Source organism: Colobus angolensis, unplaced genomic scaffold (genome assembly GCF_000951035.1).
Source record: "Colobus angolensis palliatus isolate OR3802 unplaced genomic scaffold, Cang.pa_1.0 Scaffold249, whole genome shotgun sequence".
In the NCBI taxonomy this organism is placed as follows: Eukaryota; Metazoa; Chordata; class Mammalia; order Primates; family Cercopithecidae; genus Colobus; species Colobus angolensis.
Window position 1 is genome coordinate 269,049 of NW_012115699.1, and position 19,926 is coordinate 288,974.

At 48.9% G+C, this 19,926-nt stretch overlaps 1 protein-coding gene across 1 annotated transcript in view; it reads left to right on the top strand.

Moving 5' to 3' along the window:
- Positions 1–19,594, top strand: part of TET3 (tet methylcytosine dioxygenase 3) — a 123,931-nt gene extending 104,337 nt beyond the window's left edge. The window contains exons 7-11 of the mRNA XM_011946041.1: positions 1,384–1,534; positions 4,372–4,461; positions 4,994–5,131; positions 10,690–11,026; positions 11,811–19,594. Of these exons, the coding sequence (XP_011801431.1) occupies positions 1,384–1,534; positions 4,372–4,461; positions 4,994–5,131; positions 10,690–11,026; positions 11,811–13,591 (2,497 nt within the window). The 3' untranslated portion in view covers positions 13,592–19,594. The remainder of the gene's footprint in view (positions 1–1,383; positions 1,535–4,371; positions 4,462–4,993; positions 5,132–10,689; positions 11,027–11,810) is intronic.
- The last annotated feature ends 332 nt before the right edge of the window (positions 19,595–19,926 follow it).

Here is a 19,926-nt window from a genome sequence, read left to right on the forward strand (position 1 = left end):
GTGGTGGCGGGCGCCTGTAATCCTAGCTACTCGGGAGGCTGAGGCAGGAGAATCGCTTGAACTCGGGAGACAGAGGTTGCAGCGAGCCAAGATTGCACCACTGCCCTCCAGCCTGGGCAAGAGTGAGACTCTTGTCTCAAAAAACAAAAACAAAAAAACCCTGCCCTTATTAGAGTTTTTCCCATTTTTAAAAATGAAGATATATTTATTTACAATAAGATTCGTCCTCTTAGGTATATAGTTTTGACAAATGTTTACAGTCACATAGCTACCACTACCACAATCAAGATAGACAACAGGGCCGGGCATGGTGGCTCATGCCTGTAGTCCCAGCACTTTGGGAGGCCAAAGCGAGTAGATCGCCTGAGGCCAGGAATTCGAGACCAACCTGGCCATCGTGGCAAAACCCCGTCTTTACTAAAAATACAAAAATTAGCCAGGCATGGTGACACATACCTGTAATCCCAGCTACTCAGGAGGCTGAGGCATGAGAATCACTTTCACCCAGGAGGCGGAGGTTGCAGTGAGCCGAGATTGTGCCATTGCACTCCAGCCTGAGCAACAGAACAGGATTCTGTCTCAAAAAAAAAAAAAAAAAAAAAAGATATAGAACAGTTCCATCTTCCCAAGTGCCCTGTGCCCTTTATAAGCAAGTGCTCCCCTAGCCCTGGGCAGCCACCAGTCTTGTTTCCTGTTCCTGTAGGTTTGCCTCTGTGAGAATGTCACATAAATGGGATCATACAGGGTGTAGCTTTCTGAGTCTGGCTTCTTCCATTGAACATAGTGTTTTCAGTGTTCATCTGTGTTGACGTGTGTGTCAGTAGCTCGTCCCTTTTTATCACTGAGTCGTAATCCACTGTGTGGATCTATCACAGTTTGCTTATCCATTCCCCAATTCGGGGCACTTGAGTTGTTTCCAGATTGTGTTAAGCATTACTTTTCATCTCAGTGTACTTTGTTGAAAGGCCTGTTAGCATCTGGACTATAGGAAATAGGCACGTTCAAACCCTGGGGCTCATACCATCTCCCTGTTCATGTGGTCTGTGTTGGAGCTGGTTAAGATATTAGAGTTAAGGGAAAATATAAACCTTAATAGGTTTTTCCCAGATTCTTCCCCCTTACTTCAGTAAATCCATGTGCTGCTCCCAGCAACAGACTCAGTGTTAAACCTATGGGCTCTCAGTGGTGGGGGCAGAAGAGGCTGCTTAGATCTGGCTTTCTACTCAAGGAAACTTGAGAAAGGGGTTGGGGGCAGGGAAGGATGGGTCTCAGTCACTGGGAGGTGGTGCCAGGGCTCAGCAGGGCCACCTCTTGAGGGAGGAGGAATACTCCAGAACGAAGTGATATTGCATCTGTATCCCTGACCTGTGCTGTGTGTTGCAGCCGGACCTGCGCTTGCCAAGGCAAAGACCCTAACACCTGTGGTGCCTCCTTCTCCTTTGGTTGTTCCTGGAGCATGTACTTCAACGGCTGCAAATATGCTCGGAGCAAGACACCTCGCAAGTTCCGCCTCGCAGGGGACAATCCCAAAGAGGTGAGCAGAGCTGGGCGGGTACCCTGCCTCCCACCCTTTCTCACCTGGCGCCCTTCATAGTCCAACGGGAGGTAGGACTGGCACGCCATGACTCAGATGTGCAGGAAGTGGAACTTGTTTTCGTTTTTTTAAAAGCTCACCTTATCTTGCTGTGAAATAAGGGGTATGTGGAGGGCACCAAGTGTGAAGAATTAGACTTAGCAGTTACGGGTGCCCCCAGGCTCTTCCAATTTAAACCATCTCTTTTTGGTAAATATTCCAGATATCGAAGATACATATTCAAATTCCTTGTCAGAATTTGGCCCTCTCAGAAGTCATTTCTCCCCCCCGATCTTCCCAGGACACCTTTCTGGGTGTGAGGTTTAGCGGGAAAGGTCATCTCCGGCATGTGGGTCACCCTCTGGGTCTTTGCTGTACTTCCCGAGGCATCTCCCACCCTGCCTGGCTGCCAGACAGACGTCTCTGGGCAGTTGTCCGGGCCCTTGCAGTCTCCATGCTGGGGGTCTGGCCTGGTCCCTGGGCTGTGGACTAGTGTCCGCACAGTACGACCGCTAGGCGCAGCACCTCCTCTCTGCAGGCTCTTTACCCAGACCCCTGCCCTGCAGGGCCTCCCCCAGCCCCAAGACAACAGGGGAAGGCACCTTCAGGCTGTGGGAGCCGGAGCATCTACTCAGGCCGCCTCCCCACTGTTGTTTGTCCTCTGATGCCTGCATGGCAAAGGCCCTCCCGAGCGATGGTCTCCACTCAGCTCCAAATGCAAGGCAGGCACAAGCCTGTCCAGGCTGTCTGCCATTTCACCTCCCTCCTGCCTGGGCTCCTGAGCGGGTGGAGTGCTGGCTTCCTTTGCTAGAATACAGACAAATATCCAAATATCTGGACTCAAGTCGCAACCTTCCAAATCTCTCCAAGCTCCTAGTACCAGAAGGACTTCCCACTTCCCGTGGCGCAGGGTCACCCTCTGTACACCAAAGCCCATGTCACCTTCTGTGCTCTGGCTGCCAAGCTTGGGTCCTCATAAGAAAAAAGAAACATTTTCAAATTTGGGACTCTTTATTTACCCCAGACCTGGCTTTTACACTTCAAAATAGTCTAATAGACCTTCAGATAGTCTAATTTGTTATTAGATTTTTATTTATGATAAGATTCACCCTCCCCCACAAGCAGCAGATGTGGTTGCTTCAATGAATGGAGCCCTGAGGCCACCAGGACCTAAGAACTACCAGGAATGGAAAAACATTGGCTTAATTTCTCTCAAATTCTTTCCCTGTTCTACCAACCGCCACTTCCTGTGCTCTTACGATGTGCTAAGCCCCTCACAGGTTTCTCAGATGAATTCATGATCCCCCCCCCACCCCAGTGATCTAGGCACTGTTACCCCTTACTTTACAGATGAGGCAGATAGCTTCCTCAAGGCCATGTGGCTAGTTCATGGTGAAGGCAGGATTGAAACCCAGGCCTGTGTGTCCCTAGAGCTCACTAGCCTCACCGCCTGCTGTGCTGGTGGCAGCATCTGGACAGCAGGCAGGGAGGTAGCCCAGCCTCAGTGGCCCAGGCTGGCCTGATCAAGAGTGGCTGGCAGCCCTGGCCACCCCACTGGATGTACAGCTGAGCTGTGGGTCTCCACCTTCCATTTCTCATTCTGTGTGCTTGGTTCTTTTTCTCTTTCCTCTTTTCCTTTTTACTTCTTCATAAACCCTTTGTGCCTGTGCTCATGGTGTCCTAGAAGCCCTTCAAGCCCTGCTTGTTTTCGGAGGGCCAGACAGAGGCTGTGGATACCTGGAACTCTCTGCCACATGTCACCAGGGGCTGCGGCTTCACATAGAGCAGTGCTGTCCCGCAGTACTTTCTGTGATGGTGGAAACATTCTCTGCTGTCCATACAGGAGCCACATGTAGCTGCTGAGTATTTAAAATGGGACTAGTGTAACTGAGGGACTCAATTTCTTTAATTTTTATTAGAATTCAGGCCGGGCATGGTGGCTCACACCGGTAATCCTAGCACTTTTGGAGGCCAAGGCGAGTAGATCATCTGAGGTCAGGAGTTTGAGACCAGCCTGGCCAATGTGGCAAAACCATATCTCTACTAAAAATATAAAAGAAATTAGCCGGTATTGTTGTAGGCACCTGTAATCCCAGCTACTCGGGAGGCTAAGGCAGGAGAATTGCTTGAACCCAGGAGATGGAGGTTGCAGTGAGCCAAGATTGTGCCACTGCACTCCAGCCTGGGTGACACAGTAAGGTTCTGTCTCAAAGAAAAAAAAATAGAATTCATCTGTATTTCTGTAGCTACATGTGGTTTGTGAATAACACTATATAGTACGAGTCTAGCAGCTAGAGCTTTAAAGTCTGTATCCCTGGCTCCTGATGGGCTCTGGGCTGGGCTGGCCTGCACTGGCTATGGACTTTCTAGCATGGATCCTGCCTGCCTCTCTCTTCCTGTCTGTAGCCTGGGAGGAAGGATTCACAGTTGTTGCCCTTGGCTTTTTCATTCCCACTATGCTTCACCTCTGACTTAGAGTGTTCAGCACTCGAAAGCAAGAAACTGTTTGATGTGTTCTGGGCTGAACTGGGCGGGATCCTGAAGGAGCAGTAGTTTAGCCGTCAGGATGACTAGACCTTCAGGCCATGGCTTCCACAGCTTTTCCCGGGAGCCTCAGTATCCCCAGCTGTGAAGTGGTCACAGCACCACACCTTCCTGAAGGAAAGACCGGAAAGACACCGGATGACACCTCCCTCCCAGCCTCGCCCACGATGCTTCAGGAATGCCAGTCCACTTCCAGGGTGCAGGGTCTGCCAGGCGGGGCTGCCCTGGATGTGTGACTGCTCCTCTCTCTGCAGGAAGAAGTGCTCCGGAAGAGTTTCCAGGACCTGGCCACCGAAGTCGCTCCCCTGTACAAGCGACTGGCCCCTCAGGCCTATCAGAACCAGGTAATGGGCCCTGGGCCTTTTGTTGCCCACATGTCACCGTCCACATCTCTGCTCAGGCTCTGAAGTTGGGAAGTAGGAGAGTGGGCTCTTTTGCTCTCTTATGGGAAGAGCCCAGTCCAGAAGTAAAGCAATATGATGTAGTTCTTTGATAAAAACCCCTTTTTTATACCAGGCTACCTGCATCCCACACTGTCCCTCTTCTGGTCTTCCCCCTTCCCCTGGTAACCCATCCGCCTCCTCTGGTCTGGTATCCACTGGTGAGGCCCGAGTTTCTTTCCCCTGTCACCCCTGTATCTCCTAGACAAGGCAAGGGGACTTGGGATAACAAAGAAGGAAGTAATTCCTACAGGAGCCTGAAAGTAACTTTTTTATAGCTGGGGCCTCTCAGCCAGAAAACCTCCCTCCTGCAGTCAAAGGGCAAGGTGACTATCATCCTTAACATCCCTCCTTCCAAGACCCGGCCTCCCCAGGTGCAGAATTAGGGCCACTCACCTCAGGTCATGTGAGCACCTCTTCTTGGCCATCTACATAGGTGACCAATGAGGAAATAGCGATTGACTGCCGTCTGGGGCTGAAGGAAGGACGGCCCTTCGCAGGAGTCACGGCCTGCATGGACTTCTGTGCCCACGCCCACAAGGACCAGCATAACCTCTACAATGGGTGTACCGTGGTAAGAAAACCTGTGCCCTGTCATAGCGCCACCTGTGGGGCAACTGTGGGAGGGAGCCCACCGTGGTCTGTTCAGAAAGGTGGGCTGAGGGTAGGGAGGGACCTGGAGACAGGACCCTTAGAACTCCGGAAGGTTCCCTGCAAGATGGCCTGCCCTTGCCCACCTCCCAGAGAAAACCATCACCAGAAAACCCTTGAACATACAAGGCTAGCTTTGTGTCTGTGTCTTAGGGGGATGCTGCAGGATGTAGCCCCTCAAGCACCTGGAGTGCCCAGTTATCTAAAGCGTGGGCCCCGGTCTCTGCGGACACTTGGATTTAAATGCAAACAAACCCTCGATTCATTCTTTGGACAAATGTGTATTGAGTACCAGCTGTGCCCAGGCACTGCCCTACATGCTGCGGGATGAAACGGACAAAGTTCTTGCCCAAGTATGTGTGGGAATGTGATGTAGAATGAAGGCCAAGAGGGAAAAATGAAGTAGGGTAAGGGATAAAGCAACAGGAGATGCTATCTTAGATGAGAGGCTGCTCTGAGGAGGGGACATTTGAATTGAGATGTGAACGGCGCAAGAGAGTGAGGGAGCCACTTCCTGGGGATAGAGTGCTCCAGGCAGAGGGATCAGCATGTGTGCAGGCTCCGAGCGGGGAGCAGACTGGGTGTATGTTCAGGGAACAACGGGAAGGGAGTAACTTACTGCAAGGGGCGGGGAGAGTGGGATTGGAGAGGCCAGCAGGGACCAGCTCACAGGGAACCTTGAGGGCCAGGGCAGGGTTGCGGGGTTGTGATGGAAGCTGTTGAGGGCTTCTCAGCTGGGCAGCAGTAAGATTGCATTGTAAAGTTAGATACACTCCTGCTGCTGCAGTTAGAGAATGAGATGTGTGATGGTGGGGGCAGAATGAGGTGAACAGGAGGAAATAAGAGGAAGGAGGCAAAGGAGGAGGCTGGGGCCGCCATCCAGGCCTGAGGGGACACAGCTTGGGCAGGAATCGGGGGAGGTGCTAATGGGACAGATTTTGGATGATGCGGAAGGGACTGCCAAGAGGATTTGCAGATGGGCTGGATTGTTACGTGAGCAGGACTTGAGGAGCACTCCAAGGCTTTTTGCTTGAGCATCTGGGTGAGTGTTGGTAACATGGACCGAGATGTAGAGTAACAGGGGAAGGCTGAATTTAGGAGTAAGAAAACAAGAGTCCTGTTTCAAGATGCCTGCTAGATGTGCAGGTGGAGATGTGGAGTAGGCAGGGGGCAAGGAGGGTCTGGAGAGCACATGGTTTATAGTTAGAGCTGTGAGGCTGACGCCATCACCAGGGGAGTGAGTGCAGATGGAGAAGAGAGGAGGTTTGGACTTGGGTAGGGGCTTCCTTGAAGGGATGATGCTGGCTGTCTGCTCTGCCTTTTAGTCAGGTTCTGGGCAGACAGGGCTTCCAGGGGCTGAGGATGAGGCAAAGGCACCAGCACATTCCCCTGGAAAGAGGGCTCCCAGATTCCGGGTGTAGCTCATTCCCCCTGGGGATGGATGGACCCACCTTGGGATTTCATTTCTCCACTTGCTTTCTATCCCTGCATCCAAGACTGAGAAGCAAGAAGGGACAGCTCCTGCTGGCATGCTGTTGTGAGGATTTCTAGGTGAAATACACACAGAAAGGGCATGCCAGCAGTGTCAGAGGCGAAGGAGCTGGGGGGCCCTGGAAAGTGGGCGAGAGCGAGAGCACCATGAGGTGATCTGGATCCCAGAGCTTCTAGAGTTTGGGGTGGAGAAAAGGAGTATTTTCTTCCAAAATGAAAAGTTTGTTTTTTCCTAAACAATTCTTTTTTTAATTTAAATAATGTTAAAAAGGTTGCCTGAAATCTCAGAGATAACCAGTTAGCAGTTTGATGACCATCCATTCAGACACCCTAATGTGTATGTGTGCATGTATGACTTTATGAAATTTTACCCAAACTGGGTCACATTATATACACATGCTGTTCTGTGACCTGCTTTTCTTAAGCTTTCTGTGTCAACGGACTTCATTTTCTGAGGCTGTATGTATGGCTCTGCCATCATTTATTTAACCAGTCCCCTATCAATGGACAGTAAGTGCTTTCAGACATTTCCCTTCCGTAAACCACAGGGAGAGGCCATTCTTCTCACATATTTGTGCAGTGGCATAGTAACCTCCTTGAGACTGCATTGGTGTTTACTTTTACAGGCTTGGGGCACTAATTCTCCTGCTTACCTGGCAGCACTGGATTTTGTCTCTTTCATCCTTGCCTGCTGCCTAAGTGGGAAACATACCATCTTATTTTAATTTGTGTTGATTTTATTACTAGAGAGTTTGAACATTCTTTTCCTATTTCTTCTTACACATTTGAATTTCATCTTTGTGACTATCCTATTTGTGTACTTATTTTTTAAATCAGGCTACCCTTACCTTTTGATATTTTTAAATTATCTCTTGTAGGAAATACAGCTTCTGCCACATCTCATCGTTTGGATTTTTCCTTTGGTCTATTGTTTATAGCATTAGTCTGACAAACTGGTAGGAAGCAGGTCTGGCCAATCCAACCCAGAAAGTACACAGGAGGCTGGTCAGAGCAGAGGAAGTCGAAGACCCACACTAGTCTGGGAAGATACAAGCTGGGTAGGGCATGACACCAAACTCACTTAGAATGCCTCTAAGTTAAAGGGTTAATAAAGTTAGTGCCATAAAAACATAAGGTTTCTGTTCAGTGTAATAAAATGCCATAATAACAATTGCAAGGCCAATACAAACTGGATACCTTGAGTTATCCTTGAGTTAAGATAAGCAGGTCAGGCCGGGTCCAGTGGCTCACACCTGTAATCCCAGCACTTTGGGAGGCCGAGGTGGGTGGATCACCTGAGGTCAGGAGTTTGTGACCAGCCTGGTCAACATAGTGAAACCCCATCTCTACTAAAAATACAAAAAAATTAGCTGGGCATGGTGGCAGGCTCCTGTAATCCCAGCTACTCGGGGGGCTGAGACAGGAGAATCACTTGAACCCAGGAGGCAGATGTTGCAGTGAGCCGAAATCGCGCCATTGCACTCCAGCCTGTGCAACAAGAGCAAAACTCTGTCTCAAAAGAAAGAAAGAAAGAAAGAAAGAAAAGCAGGTCAGACTGGGCACGGTGGCTCACACCTGTAATGCCAGCACTTTGGGAGGCTGAGGTGGGAGGCTTACTTGAGCCCAGGAGTTTGAGACCAGCCTGAGGAATATGGCAAAACCTCTTCTCTACAAAAAATACGAAAAATTTGCTGGGTGTGGTTGTGCATGCCTGTAGTCCCAGCTACTGGGGAGGCTGAGATGGGAGGATCACTTGAGCCCAGGAGGTTGAGACTGCAGTGAGCCGTGATCAAACCACTGCACTGCAGCCTGGGCGATAGAGTAAGACCTTATCTCAAAAAGAAAAAAGAATAAGAAGAAAAAGAAAAGCAGATCACAGAATAGCATGTATATGAATGTGATCCCATTTGTAGTTTTATATAGCCATACATGCACACATACACACATACATACATTCAGATGTCTGGGTGGTCATCTAAACACTAACAGTGGCTAATAATTCACAGAGCTCCAACTGCTACAATATTTGCAACAAGTGATAAAGAAATGATAACCTTAATATACAAAGATGACTTCATGATTTAAAAAATGACTAGTCATATGTAGTAGTGGGCAAAAGTTATAAACTCACAAAAGAAGGAAGACAGTGAGAGAATTGTGTTAAAATGGGCCAAGGATTTATTTTAATCAGATATGATAAGACATGCGAACCTGGATAATTTTCAGGAAAGAAGTTTATACTCAGATCCTAGAAACAGGAGGCAGGTCATGCTCCGGGGCCACTCGGGGGAGCACCGGGCCAGTCAGGAGACAGAAGAGGAAGGGTGGGAGCATGGCCCAGAGTCTTTAGTGGGATTTTGCAGGAAAGAATGGGTGATGCAGGGTAGCTACACTGGGGAAGTTTAGGATTGCACAGTTTGAATACTTTGCAGGCTCTGAGCTATAGGGTGGTTCCTCATGGCCCTCTCTCTGTAAGGCCAGGGAAATACTGGCTTGGTGTGTAAGTTTGATAAAGGAGATGGCTGGGGGTGTGAGCTCTGGATTTGCTGGTTCATATATCAAAGGCACACTTGCAGGCAGCCATTTGCTATCTCTGGGAGTTAAGTAGCCCTGGGAGGGGCAGCCTCTCTGGGATCAAGACCTCAAATGCCAGAGCATCAAGAATGTAGAAAATAAGAAAATACAGTCAACACAAGAGTAGAGAGTAAACTTGAATAAAAAGGCAAATCTTGTGAGAAATGTACACCAACAATGAGATCGATTTTAAAGTGAGCAAAAAGTTTTTAAAGAAATTAGTGGAAAAAATATAGGAAAGTTGAAACACATTCTGCTGGTATGAGTGAAAAACCGAATCATTTTTGAGGGTAGTCTGGCAATATGTGGCAGTTCTACTTAACATTCATTCTAAGCAATTAAGAATCTTACAAAATTTAGCTAAAAGGGTATTTCAAAAGGTATTGTTTATGGTATAAGAAATCAGAAACAAGTTGAAATATTTGATAATGAGATTAACACATTGATACAGTAGAATAATATCATATAACTCTTTAATCATATTGGGGGAGAATATCTAATGCATAGGAACATATTCATGCTGTGTTAAGAAAAAAATGAAGCTATTATATGACCATAGGCATAGTATCCCCTTTAATTACCAAAAAGTAACTGTGTACTTGTGAATGTCCACAATTAGATGACCGTGGTATTTAAAGTGATTACTTCTGGGTGGTGGGATGGGAGATTTTATTTCCTTTTTGCTTGCCTAAATTTTCTACAATCAGCACATAGAGTTCATAATAAACAGGAAACTTTTTTTTTTTTTTTTGAAACGGAGTTTTGCTCTTGTTGCCCAGGTTGGAGTGTAGTGGCGTGATCTCGGCTCACTGCAGCCTCCACCTCCCGGGTTCAAGCAATTCTCCTTTCTCAGCCTCCCGAGTAGCTGGGATTACAGGCGCCCGCCACCACGCCCAGCTAATTTTTGTATTTTTGGTAGAGACAGGGTTTCACCATATTGGTCAGGCTGGTTCAAACTCCTGACCTCAGGTGATCCGCCCGCCTTGGCCTCCCAAAAGGAAATGTATTTTAAAAGCAAAAAGAGACTGAGTATTTAGAACAAGGAAGATAATGGTGGACGGTCTGAGCTTCACTGGGCAACGTGGTGCCATGGTGTCAGTGCTATGCCAGAGGGCAGAGCAAGCCTCCGGGTCCTGGCCAGGCCCTTTGTCAGGTATCTCATCTCCTCTCAGCCTTCTTAGGATCATAGGAGATAATGTGCATTGAAAGTTGATGAGTGTACTGTAAATGCTGGTAGTACTACTGTTGCCCGGTGAACCAAGGTCAGTGTGCTTTCCAGAAACTCTCGCAAGTAGTAGTGGCTGGTATTGGGATTGTGTGGGGAAAGACGAGGTCACGTGTTTTGGGTGCTCAGACCCCTCTCCCAGCACTTGGTCCCCCAACCCCATGTCCTCTCTCCCCTACTGCTTGGGGCAGGTCTGCACCCTGACCAAGGAAGACAATCGCTGCGTGGGCAAGATTCCTGAGGATGAGCAGTTGCACGTTCTCCCCCTGTACAAGATGGCCAGCACGGATGAGTTTGGTAGCGAGGAGAACCAGAATGCAAAGGTTGGCAGCGGAGCCATCCAGGTGCTCACCGCCTTCCCCCGCGAGGTCCGACGCCTGCCCGAGCCTGCCAAGTCCTGCCGCCAGCGGCAGCTGGAAGCCAGAAAGGCAGCAGCCGAGAAGAAGAAGATTCAGAAGGAGAAGCTGAGCACTCCGGAGAAGATCAAGCAGGAGGCCCTGGAGCTGGCAGGCGTTACGTCGGACCCAGGTGTTTGGGGGGAGGGTGCCCGCTAGGAGTCGCATTGGTGCTGTCCTCATGGGGGCCCTCGCTCTTCCACGCACCCTCCTGCATCACACTGGAACTGGGGCCTCTGCTTATTTGTCAGTCAGAAAGGTATCTGCAGCAGCCACAGGACAGCCAGCCTGATAGGAGGCCGTGGGGACACAAGTACAGCAGGACTTGTTATCTGCATGGAACTGAGCTTGGTAGAGGGGGAGCACTGGGTTTCTCCTCTAGTTTGCATCCCTCGGAGAATCAGAGGCTCCCCTCTGTGCTCTAGTTTGCTCCCCTCTGAGATACTGAGGTGAGTAGCAGCACTTCAGGGCACGTGGGTGTGTGCCAGGGCGGCAGGGCTTATGGGCAGAGACAGGTGCTGGCAGGCATCTGAGTTCTCATTCTCCTCGCCCCGGTCCCTGCAGTGATCCTGACCAGGCTGGGCAGAGAATGGGTGGTGCTGGTTTAGTGCAAATTCTAGAGTTCTCTAGGGTGAGGAGGGGAGTCGGGGGGGTACTGTGGATACTGCATGGGCTGCTTCTCACCAGGGATTGCCTCCTCCCACCCCCAGTGGGGCTGGGGCTGGGACCTGTGCTGAGCGAGGCCCAAGGAGCACATCCTGGTCTGGGCTGGACATACCTTAGCACCTCACCTGCCTGTCCCAAAAGAGGAAACATCCTTGGGAAAGAGGGAGGGTCCATCCCCAGTTCCCCCCCGAGGGCCTCTCCAGGGTGTGGTGTTGTCTGCCCCTCTGCCATCTTGCTTTCTGTTTCCCCAGGCCTGTCTCTGAAGGGTGGATTGTCCCAGCAAGGCCTGAAGCCCTCCCTCAAGGTGGAGCCGCAGAACCACTTCAGCTCCTTCAAGTACAGCAGCAACGCAGTGGTGGAGAGCTACTCGGTGCTGGGCAACTGCCGGCCCTCTGACCCTTACAGCATGAACAGTGTGTACTCCTACCACTCCTACTATGCACAGCCCAGCCTGACCTCCGTCAATGGCTTCCACTCCAAGTACGCTCTCCCGTCTTTTGGCTACTATGGCTTTCCATCCAGCAACCCCGTCTTCCCCTCCCAGTTCCTGGGTCCTGGTGCCTGGGGGCACAGTGGCAGCAGTGGCAGTTTTGAGAAGAAGCCAGACCTCCACGCTCTGCACAACAGCCTGAGCCCAGCCTACGGTGGTGCTGAGTTTGCCGAGCTGCCCAGCCAGGCTGTTCCCACAGACGCCCACCACCCTACTCCTCACCACCAGCAGCCTGCGTACCCAGGCCCCAAGGAGTATCTACTTCCCAAGGCCCCCCCAATCCACTCAGTGTCCAGGGACCCCTCCCCCTTTGCCCAGAGCTCCAACTGCTACAACAGATCCATCAAGCAAGAGCCAGTAGACCCGCTGACCCAGGCCGAGCCTGTGCCCAGAGACGCTGGCAAGATGAGCAAGACACCCCTGCCTGAGGTGTCTCAGAATGGAGGACCCAGTCACCTTTGGGGACAGTACTCAGGAGGCCCAAGCATGTCCCCCAAGAGGACTAACAGTGTGGGTGGCAGCTGGGGTGTGTTCTCGTCTCGGGAGAGTCCTGCCATCATCCCCGACAAGCTCAGTTCCTTTGGGGCCAGCTGCCTGGCCCCTTCCCACTTCACAGATGGCCAGTGGGGGCTGTTCCCCGGTGAGGGGCAGCAGGCGGCTTCCCACTCTGGAGGACGGCTGCAAGGCAAACCGTGGAGCCCCTGCAAGTTTGGGAACAGCACCTCCACCTTGACTGGGCCCGGCCTGACTGAGAAGCCGTGGGGGCTGGGGGCAGGGGATTTCAACTCGGCCCTGAAAGGTGGTCCTGGGTTCCAAGACAAGCTGTGGAACCCCATGAAAGGAGAGGAGGGCAGGATTCCAGCCGCAGGGGCCAGCCAGCTGGACAAGGCGTGGCAGTCTTTTGGTCTGCCCCTGGGATCCAGCGAGAAACTGTTTGGGGCCCTGAAGTCAGAGGAGAAGCTGTGGGACCCCTTCAGCCTGGAGGAGGGGCCAGCCGAGGAGCCCCCCAGCAAGGGAGCAGTGAAGGAGGAGAAGGGTGGTGGCGCGGAGGAGGAAGAGGAGGAGCTGTGGTCAGACAGTGAACACAACTTCCTGGACGAGAACATCGGCGGCGTGGCCGTGGCCCCAGCCCACGGCTCCATCCTCATCGAGTGTGCCCGGCGGGAGCTGCACGCCACTACGCCGCTTAAGAAGCCCAACCGCTGCCACCCCACCCGCATCTCGCTGGTCTTCTACCAGCACAAGAACCTCAACCAGCCCAACCACGGGCTGGCCCTCTGGGAAGCCAAGATGAAGCAGCTGGCGGAGAGGGCACGGGCACGGCAGGAGGAGGCCGCCCGGCTGGGCCTGGGCCAGCAGGAGGCCAAGCTCTACGGGAAGAAGCGCAAGTGGGGGGGCGCCGTGGTTGCTGAGCCCCAGCAAAAGGAGAAGAAGGGGGTTGTCCCCACCCGGCAGGCGCTGGCTGTGCCCACAGACTCGGCGGTCACCGTGTCCTCCTATGCCTACACGAAGGTCACTGGCCCCTACAGCCGCTGGATCTAGGTGCCAGGGAGCCAGCGTACCTCAGCGTCGGGCCCAGCCCGAGCTGTCTCTGTGGTGCTTTTGCCCTCATACCTGGGGGCGGGTTGGGGGTGCAGAAGTCTTTTTATCTCTATATACATATATAGATGCGCATATCATATATATGTATTTATGGTCCAAACCTCAGAACTGACCCGCCCCTCCCTTACCCCCACTTCCCCAGCACTTTGAAGAAGAAACTACGGCTGTCGGGTGATTTTTCCGTGATCTTAATATTTATATCTCCAAGTTGTTCCCCCCCCCCATTTGGGGGGCTTTTATTTTCTCTTTGTTTTTAAAACTCTATCCTTGTATATCACAATAATGGAAAGAAAGTTTATAGTGTCCTTTCACAAAGGAGTAGTTTTAAATTCCATTTAAAATGTGTATTTATTGGATTTTTTAAAAGCGACAATAGTAATGGTAAAGGATGGGCAGGAAAGGCCAGTAGTGCTCCCCCACCCAGTCTCGCTGGGTCCGGCGAGCCAAGCCCCTCAGGCACTGGCGAGGTCCTCAGCCATCTGCCCCTCGAGAGCCAATCGCGGACAGTAGCCACCCAGTTCATCCCTCCCGACACACACCCCTTCCCTTTGGGGAAGGGAGCCTCAGGACAGCCTCTGTCCTGTCTGATAGAATGGGAGAGTCTGCAGAAAACCATCTGGGGTCCCTTTTCCAGTCCCCAGCTTGGAGTCGAGGGGCAGATGCACCCCAGGCCAGCCCTGTGAGATGCTGGCATAGCTTTCCCCAGAAACCAGGTTGGAAGTAGATGGCTTCAAGCTTGCTAGTCTCCACACTGAATCCTCTGTCCGTTATTTATGGAGTCACACGATGTTATGGTTCACTAGGCAGCACCTCACGCTGGAGCTGGAGTGCGAGGTTCTTAGGGGCTGTGCCCACCACGTTGCCAAGCCAATGCATGCTGAGCTGAAGGAATTTGTCTTAGTGGCAGTTTTTTTTTTAAAAAAAAAAAATGCCCCCAAAGTCTATGCTGATATCGAAAAAGGGCTACTGTATCTTGAAAAACAGGAAGTTGAACCCAAGCTGTGAAAAGCCAGTGGTGCTCTGTGCATGGTGCTGTGCGGAGCCTGGTGCTGTAGTGTTGTGCTGGGACTTTCTTGACTCTTGGGCAGGTCACATCCTACAGGAGCTCAGCAGACCAGTGTAACAACAGTTAATGCATCTATCCTGATCCCTGAATTTCCACATTGGACAATGGTGCATGCCTCACACCTGAGCCTGCTTCTTCCATGCTATCATCGGGTTCGGGGGCCTACACTTAACAATTTTAAAGTGCAAGAGTCAAACGTTTTCAACAGGTTGCTATGATTTTCCTCCCTAATTGGTGCCATTTCTCCATTTGATCATTTTCTTTTTTCCTTTCTTGCCCTCTTCATCCACCTTAACAGACCTGTTCTGAAATTCTGGTGCATTCATTCGGTTCTTTGAAATGAGAATGTGGTGCTTAATTTTTGTGACGTTGTTGAGAGAGGTTGGGCCTGATGGGAGCAACACTCACCATCACCACATCAAACTTTGTTGGAGTGTTGGTTTTTCTTGTGATGTTAGCAGAAATGATCTCATGCTACCCATGTGGATGTGTGTGTGGTGAATGGGGGGCTTCATCAGGACACACAGAGGGGAATGTGGCCACACGGTGGATGACCACCAAGCCCTGAGATGAACAGGTGTTTACTGAGCAGTTGTATTCAGATATGGGTCTTCATGAATCATGTTTAACAATCAGATGACCGCTATAGGCAAGTTCCTGAGCTTCCGGGTGCCTTGAGTAAGAGCTGAGAAACGGCCTGCTGGGTGTTTACTGTATCTGTTTGGAGGCACTGGCGGAGGGTCGTTGTAAGATGTCCTGAGCATTTATGTGGTCTGGTTTTAACTGTAAATAGTGAAAGATTTTTTAAGCACTTTTGCCTAGATTTAAACAGCAACTTGAAAAAAAAAGTATGTTTTAACATGTAATTGTGGGAGAAATTGTAAATAGTAGCTGAATATTTAACGTGCTTTGTCTATCCTCCACTTTTACCATATTCTGTAAAGTTGCATTTATTTTACAGGACAAAAAATGAAATATTATTGCTTTTGAAATAAATACCCAAGAGCTTATCAGGACTTAGAATTATTCAGAACTCAGATTTATAGGAAAACCTCTGACCTTCAGTTTGACAAGCTAAAGGAAGCAGAGTCTTTAATGAGCATGCTAATTTTCTAGTTTTGAGGAAAAATTGGGTCCTTTAAATGCTATTTTGCTTATCGCATCAGTACTTTTATGCAGGTCTCATTTGACTCCGTGCTTAGGTAGATGCGGGGGTGCCTTGAAAACTTCATTTTAAATGATCTTAAGCAAGAAATACAATATTTTACGAAACATTTGGAGAATGTGACCGTCTGTATGACCCGTGGAAGCCCCAGGTTGGCTGTTGGTTTGGAAGGTCCCGAGTGTAACCCAGGTGATTCTGATGCTTGGCATGTGTGAATCTTCCTGATGTATGTTAAACTCTTCCCCTCATCACCCTTTGGTAGGAAAGCCATTAGATGAAAGGAGAAACCAATACAAGCTAAAAGCATGCGACGTCTGTCCCCCAGCCCAAACAGCCTTGGTTCATCAGTTTCTACAGTAGGAAATAGGCTGCTGAGAGGTGAGTCAAGAGGCAGTCTCCATTGGATGTCCCCACTCCCCTCAGAATGGCGTTTCCAGAGTTAGGCAGTGCAGTTGCCGTGCTCAAGCCCATGCTGATTTGTACACTACATGTCTAACCTACCTCAAATCTCAGTCGTTAAAATTAGCATGCTTTAGACATATATTTTAAAAAGTAACTATGCACAGCTCTTTATCCCCCCCTTGCTGCTGAAGGTTTCTTAAAGAGAAAAATCAAATTTTTATTTTTTACTGGCACTATCATTTTTTAAGTCCTAAAGATGATTAACAGACATTTTTATCATGAGAAGAAAAATAAAGCCATTGCAACTAAAGAACCTAACAGCATGACCAAGTTCGAAGAGTCATATTATAGCAACGGAAACCGATGGCGTCTTAGTCATCTCCCCGGTGTGCCCTGTCCACGGACACCATCCATGTGCAGTGCAAACATTTGGTTCCTTTTCTGCTCTGTTTTGTTTTCCCTGCCTGTTGCGTGCAAGGGAAGTGCTTGTAAAGTTCTGTGCTACGAGATTTTTAAAATAAAAATCGCTTCGCAGCAGGTTCTCACAATATAACTGGTGCTAGCTCAAGAAATCTCATCATATGACCATCAGAAATCTTGACTAAAGGCGTTGCATGGATTTGGGGGTTTTTTTGGTTTTTGGTTTTGGGTCTGGTTTTTAGCAGGGCCAATGTTTCCCACGCGCCGGCTTCATGGGTACTGCTTTGCCTTCTCACCCAGGTGACGATGGTGTGCGTGGAAAGAGATGATACCCCACCGCCCCCTCTTGGTCCTTCCACCAGCCTCTTTTGGAAACAGTAGTTTGGAGAGCAAGGGATTTTTAAAGCGCTAAAGGAAAGAAGTAGCAGAGCTTAACTGCTCTGTACCACACAGCAGTAGATGTGCAAGGATGGTTGACAATGAGTTGATGATAGCCTAATTTCTTTGAGAGAAACCCAGCCAGACTTGCTTCTAGAGGTTTAATCACCATGAGATCTCAAACCAAGGCAAAGCTGGTGGAAAACTATGATATCCCTGACGTGCCTCAACCAGTATCTCTTTCCTTTTGTTACTGAAGTGTGTTTTGTGGACTAGGAAGCATTTTTATGAATTGAAATAGTCTAAATAAAATGGTGCTATGGTGTTTTAATGTGACTGTCCCTGATCCTGTCTTGCTGAGGTGCTATCAACGTTCTGAAACCACAACCAACCAAAAACAAGGTGGGCTCCAGTCTCTTGGCTTTTTTTTTCCCCTCCCCTCTTTTGGTGCTGTCTTAGACCCGTTTACCGTGCTATAATCTGCTCTGAGCAGTGTTGTGTTGTGTTGTATTATTCTTCCCTTGGTGGCCAAACAAAGCAAGTCGAGGAGGCAGCTATCTCCCTTTCTGTGATCGGGAGTGGGCCTGCCTGGCTTGGCAGGTGCTTTGGTTCCACACCTGTCTTCTCAGGCTTGATGTGAAAGAAAGGGCAAAGGGTTTTTTTAGTTTGTTTTTGTTTTTGAGGAAGGGGAGTTGGGTACTCCTGCCTCTCCTAGCATGATAGGCATTCTCATAGCCAGGGACACAGATTTTCTCCTGCAGCCCAGGGTGCTAAGCAGACATCTCTGGGAGTCCCAAGGGCACGCCAAGAGAGACCAGATGGATCTTCTTCCTCCCCTGGCACTGGCCGGGACCATGGTGGGCAGGGGCTTCATTCTCTGACCCAGCGTTGCTTCTGCCTCTCATTGGTAACCCCTTATGTTCAGACTAAAGGAAGGAGCTTTCTTTGCTCACTCGATGCCACCGAGGCTGCTTTTTAGTCGGTGCTAACCTAAATTTCTTCTTGGGTCCACAGAAGTTGATGTTTTAAAAACTCAACAGGAAGCTCCATTTTGTGTCATCCACTGTCAAAATAATTTTTTTAAATACCTCAAAAACAGGACATCATGACAACTTCAGTAAAGTAGATTCCATGAGGGTCCGATACGTGCAGGTTGTCCGTCTGATGACGTACTTGACCTTGAAAAATCTGACGTCATTTTGTTTTTCATTCTTCGGCAGTTAAGATAGCGGAACGCCGAAAGGAAGGAGCGTAGTTGGCTGTATTTCATGTTTAAGTTTTGCTTTTGAATAAAATGTGAATTTCCTATGCCCATCTCATTGAGCTTTCTCAGTCATTGTTGCTGTCATTTGAAATGACTCCCTCAAAACCTAGTTTTATTAGCCAGCCGCCTCTGCTGTAGTATATGGTCAACTTCAACATACCCTGGACCAAAACATTTTTGAGGTGCATACCCCCAGCATGAGTTATACAGTCCCACATCCAGGTGCACGGAGTGCAAGTGCACTCCGCGAGTGCGGGGGGAAGGGGCGGCCCCCTCTGGTGCTCCCAGCCCTTCCTCCTGCAGAGCTGCGGGCAAGAGCAGAGCAATAGGATTCTCCCCTGAGCAGAGACCGCAGCACAGAAATGCAAGGTCTAAAGTTGCTTTTTGCCTAAGAATCAGCGAGTGATTTGGCCTACTTCCTCATTGGCTTCTATTCTGATATCAGGGATGCTTTTTGTAGTGGTATTGTTTGCTCCCTCTTCGCGTTTTGACTACCTGTCATTCAGGGGTAACTCATCACTCTTCACACGGGGATTTAAATTAAGAAACTAATTGGCTCATTTGAACATTCCAAATTTTCTTGGTTTCAATACCCTTTTTTTTTCTTTTGAGGGGAAAAGAGGGGAGAAAAACAGGAGTGATGTCATTTCTTTTTCATGTATTCCAATTAAAGAAACAAGAGCAGGTCGTATAATGGCATATTAATACATTAGACTTAATCTAGAACCCCTGTAGCTTTTTGATGTATTTTATTTCTTATCTCTTTGAATTCCTGTTTGGTTACTTGGCTTCCAATGGAGGTGAACTTAACAACCATACTTGAATATTCCGTCTTGACTTTGTAAACTGTGGCTACTTGAAATGAAGTTTATCTGGGGTTGATGGATGAATGGTAGATTTTTGCAATGTCTCAAGGCAATAGGATGTGTATTAAACTGTAGATATTCTTAGTACAGTAAATTTATGCTGATAATTTTATTTTGTATAATTTTTACCTTTTTGTTAATATTTTTTCCTTCCACTTTATTGGTTTGCCTCCTGAGCTACCCCTCCTTTACCCTCCCTTCTCCCTCAGTGTTTCAGTAAATTTAATTTAGGGTGCCTAGAAATTGCAAGTATGTATCCTTTTTGATTTGTATTTTATTATAATTTACACAAACAACTGGGTTTGTGAACTGTATTACTCCTGGTATCTTTAAAATATTGTGGGTGTTTTAATAAATTTTATATTTATTTTTTGCACTCAAATTCAGTGTGGGTTCTTTTTTTCCCCTCCTTGAACCAGGACTGGAATGTGATGTGTCAGGAACCCTGTAACCTCACCCTCCCACTGTATGTTGTAGATGCACAAATGAAGCCCTCACAAATAGCAGTGGTGGAACCTGACCTTGTCCATTCTGCCACCTGGATAAAGGAATGTTCAAAGGCTATCAGCTGTGAAAACGGGATCTAAAGGGGGAAAGTGGAGATGGCCTTTTTCTCATCTATGTTTCTCTTTTTGTTTTCTTTCCCTTTTATGTTTTTTGTCCTTTTTTTTTTTTCTAATTTCTTTCCACTGGGAGATACTCCCCTCCTACTAA